Below are 3,764 nucleotides of genomic sequence, written 5' to 3' on the forward strand. Positions count from 1 at the left end.
TGTTGTGCTCCGGATGCCCCAATGGGAGGCCAGCCCTTTGCCTCTGGCAGCCCAGCACTGAGTCTGGGCACAGGCTGGAGCCAGCTCCCAGGGTTAAGCAGAGCCCTGGTTTCCAGGAAGGGCAGGACTCTAAGGCCAGAACCCTTCTCACTGAAAGTGTTGGGGATCCTGAGGCTAAAACACACCTTCCATGATGCTCCAGTTCAACAGTGTCCACCTGACCTCCCACCTGCCGAGTGTTCTGGTTATTAAACAGAGCATTTGTGGGTCCCAGTGAAGGCAACCCCCTTAGGTTCCAGGCTGTCAGCACATTCTAACTTAAAACAGTTTCTCTGTGTTTTCAGGGTCTGTGTCTGTAGTAAACTGAACTGTTCACAGAAAAGCAGCTGGGCCCTTCTGGGCTAGGCCCAGGCAGGGTGAAGGGCAGGGAGAGGGGCAGGACTAGAAGGTGGAATAGGAGTGTCCGAAGATGCAGATGGGGAAGTGCTTGACGTGGGAGGACCACTGGGCTGCCAGCTGGAAGAACGTCACGTCGTTCCACTCCACGCCATCAATGAGGACCCGCTGCCTGTTCTCCTGGTTCTTAGCTGAGCAGACCAAGCGGCCAATGCCCTGGATGCACTGGCTTTTGGACACCAAGTCCTTGCCCTTGTCTTTCTTGGGCAAAAACATCACCTTCTTTTTCTTCTCCTTGGTGACCACAATCATGGACATTGTGGGCGTGCCTGCATCCTTGCCACTGCTGGGCAGCCTGCTGACCTGGAGAGACCGGAAGGTGCTCTGGAGTGTGTTTTTGGTGGTAGGCAGGTCTTCCTTCTCCCCGTTTCTCTTCCTGTTTGTGGGCTTGGCTGCCATCCAATAATCCACCTGTAGCTCCATCAGCTCAGCACTGACACCCTGGGTGGAGGAAGGTAGGCCTCCACTCACTGATGAGGAGAAGGTTGGGTTGTGTGAGGCCTCCCTGGTGGTGGACAAAAACATGTTGGAGCATGAGGGGACCGCATCATCTGTGTCTCCTGACGTGCCTGAAATTGGTTCCACTATTCCAACTTTCACTGCCCCCACAAAGGGGATGAACTTCTGCGAGGACAACTTGCCTGGGCTCTTCGGCTTAGAGATGAGCATGGCCTCTGCAATGGGCAGCTGGTGGACACAGTTGGCCCCTGTGATATACTCTGTGATTCTCGACACAATGTTCTGCACAGAACTCTGGGCCTCCACATTGTTGAACATGTCCTGCCAGGCCAGGTCCTGGAAGAGGTTGTTGTAGCGGTAATCCACAGAGCCCAGGTAGCTGGCCACAGGGTGGGAACCCAGTGGGATGACCAGGAAGCGCATGTAGCCCAGCCACTCAGGGTTCTTGTGGGACAGCTGCTCCACAAAGACCCGCAGCACGGTGCTGAGGTAGTGCTGAGCCCCCGCCACGGCGATCTTCACTGGCATCGGGGCCTCGGTATTGCAGTTGCAGTACCTTTGTATCCAGGAGATGATGGAGCTGAAGGCCTCCTGGACATCCACCATGGAGCAGGTGCACACTACGGGCAGCATGAGCTGCTGCAGGACGTCTGACAGGAACTGCCCCTGCCTGTCAGAGGTGCTGATGAGGATGATGTTCTCGGGCAGACTGTCATTGGAGATGAGGATGTGGTTCAGTTGATCGTACACGGTCTTCCTGGGGATCTGCAAGTGGCTCTGTGGGACTGGGCAGCACTCCTTGATCAGGCTGTTGGATGACTTATTCAGGGACCTGCTCCAGCCCCGGCAGGTGGGCTGCTTCCCCTTGGAGCTGCTGGAGGGGAGGACCAGAGACTCGGTCTTGGTGGTGCGCCTGCTGGGTGGCAGCTTCTTAGTGAGCATGTCCTGGGCAGAGGTCTCTGCCTCCGGGCTGTCCTCAGGCTGTGCCGGCTGCTCCCCAGGGTTGGGCATGCTGTGGGCCACCCAGTCAGAGCCACTGTCACTTGACAGGCTTTCAAAGTATGACCTGGGTTTGGGCTTGGACTTGGGGGTGCCGAGGCCTCTGTCATCCTCCTCCATATCTGGGCCACTTGACAGGCTTTCAGAGTATGTCATGAGCTCAGGCATGGGAGGGGTTAGGAGACGGTCATCATCCTCCATATCTGAGCTACTATTGCTGGGGTTCACCAGCCTGTAAAACAGAAGAGCCACGTCCTTGTCCACATCGGGGACTTGCTCCTCAGGGTCCTGCTCAGAGTCCAGGACCTCCTCCGTCATTTGGAACCTGTGCAGCCAGGCTGAGACTTTCTGCTGATAGTTCTGTTTCCTGGTCATGGACTGCCTTCTTCTTATCGGCTTCTCCAGGTCCAAGTCATCCTTCTCCAGGTCATGCCTGTGGGCAGCATTGTAACTGACCTCCAGCTCAGAGAAGACGATCTCAGAGTCTCCTTCAGAGAAGTTATCCGCCTTGGTGCTGGCCGGCATGGCACTGTCCAGGTGGTTGACGGGCTGGCTCGATAGGGAGAAGATACAGGTCTTGTCCACCTTGGTGGCGGGGGTGCTGTAGGCCACAAAGTCAGAGACACTGCCCCTGAACAGCTTGCTGCCCGGGCCCTGGGCCTTCACAGGCATGTCGGCCAGCAGAGGAGGCTCCTTCTGCCTCTGGGCACTGTGTATGCTCCTCATCTCCATCTGCCAGCTGGAGTGTGCCAGGCCTTCAAAGTATTGTCTGGTCTTGGTCTTGGTGTTGCTAAGAATGATTCCATCATCCTTCATGTCTGAACCACTGTCGCTGGGATTCTCAAGGTTGTCATACAGAAGGTCCAGGTCCTCTTCCACCTCGGGGACATGCTCTGTAGGGTCCTGATCTGAGTCTAGGACCTCTTCTGACATGTTGGACCTGGGAAGCAGTACCATAACTTTCTGCTTCAAGTTTCGTTGCATGCATCGCTGCTGCTTCTTGGGCTGCCTCAGGTCAAAGTCATCTTCTTCCAGGTCCTGCCTGGGTGTCGCGTTGTAGCTGGCCTCCAGCTCAGAGAAGCTCTCAGATTTCCCCTCGGTGTAGCTATTTGTGGACTTGGCCTTGGGGCTGGCCTGCATGGTGCCGTCCTTGTAGTTGATGGGCTGACTGGACAGGAAGGAAATCCAAATCTCAGCCACCCTGATGGAGGACTTCTGGATGCTGCTGCTGAGGCTCAGCACCTGGCCACCCTCGGGGGGTCGCTGCATCACCTCAGCCATGTGGATGGCACCTGTGGCCAGTGTCTTGTAGCCCAGGATGATTTGGTTGTTATTGCACTTCCTCTGTTGCAGCATGATCTGTAGTTTGTTGCCTTCTCCCTTGAGGAAGTGGGGATACTGCAGGGAGAAGGTCAGCGCCAGGTCAGTCTCCACTTGTCCACTAGTGGGCAGCATAATTTCGTGGGATCTCAAGATGCCCTTGGAGCCCTGCATCTGCACTGCTATCACCATGGAGATGAGCTCCTTCTCCAGCTCCTTCAAGATCACCAGCTTCTTTAAAGTCAGGCTGCACAACCTGAGCACGCAGTTGGGGCTGGAGCAGTCCACCTCCCAGGTAGAAAAGAGGTTCATGGGCACTGGGGTGTTGAGCACGGTGGGCGAGCGGGCCAGGCCTGCAGGTGATGAGGAAGCTGCAGCTGCTTGCAGCATACAGGTACTTGATGGTTTCTTCCCCTGTGGTGGGACAGAGGAGGGACATGATTGGTGGCAAGAGGTGGAACACAAGTGATCAAAGGAGAGAATGGATGAAAAATGGTCACATGCAAGCCTGTGACTAGCACAGGTAAGGC

The 3,764-nt window shown here is 56.0% G+C and overlaps 1 protein-coding gene across 1 annotated transcript; it reads right to left on the bottom strand.

Annotated features, from left to right (window-relative positions):
* Positions 1–441: 441 nt before the first annotated feature.
* On the bottom strand, positions 442–3,558 carry LOC307115516 (phosphofurin acidic cluster sorting protein 2-like; the record flags this gene model as incomplete). Its single annotated transcript, XM_079798715.1, has 2 exons — positions 2,581–3,558; positions 442–1,992 (listed from the first exon to the last, which is right to left on the bottom strand). Exons 1-2 carry the CDS (start codon positions 3,544–3,546, stop codon positions 442–444), a joined length of 2,517 nt encoding a protein of 838 aa, XP_079654841.1. The 5' UTR covers positions 3,547–3,558.
* Positions 3,559–3,764: the final 206 nt, after the last annotated feature.

Source organism: Cnephaeus nilssonii (assembly GCF_951640355.1).
Source record: "Cnephaeus nilssonii genome assembly, chromosome: 19".
Taxonomy (NCBI): domain Eukaryota; kingdom Metazoa; phylum Chordata; class Mammalia; order Chiroptera; family Vespertilionidae; genus Cnephaeus; species Cnephaeus nilssonii.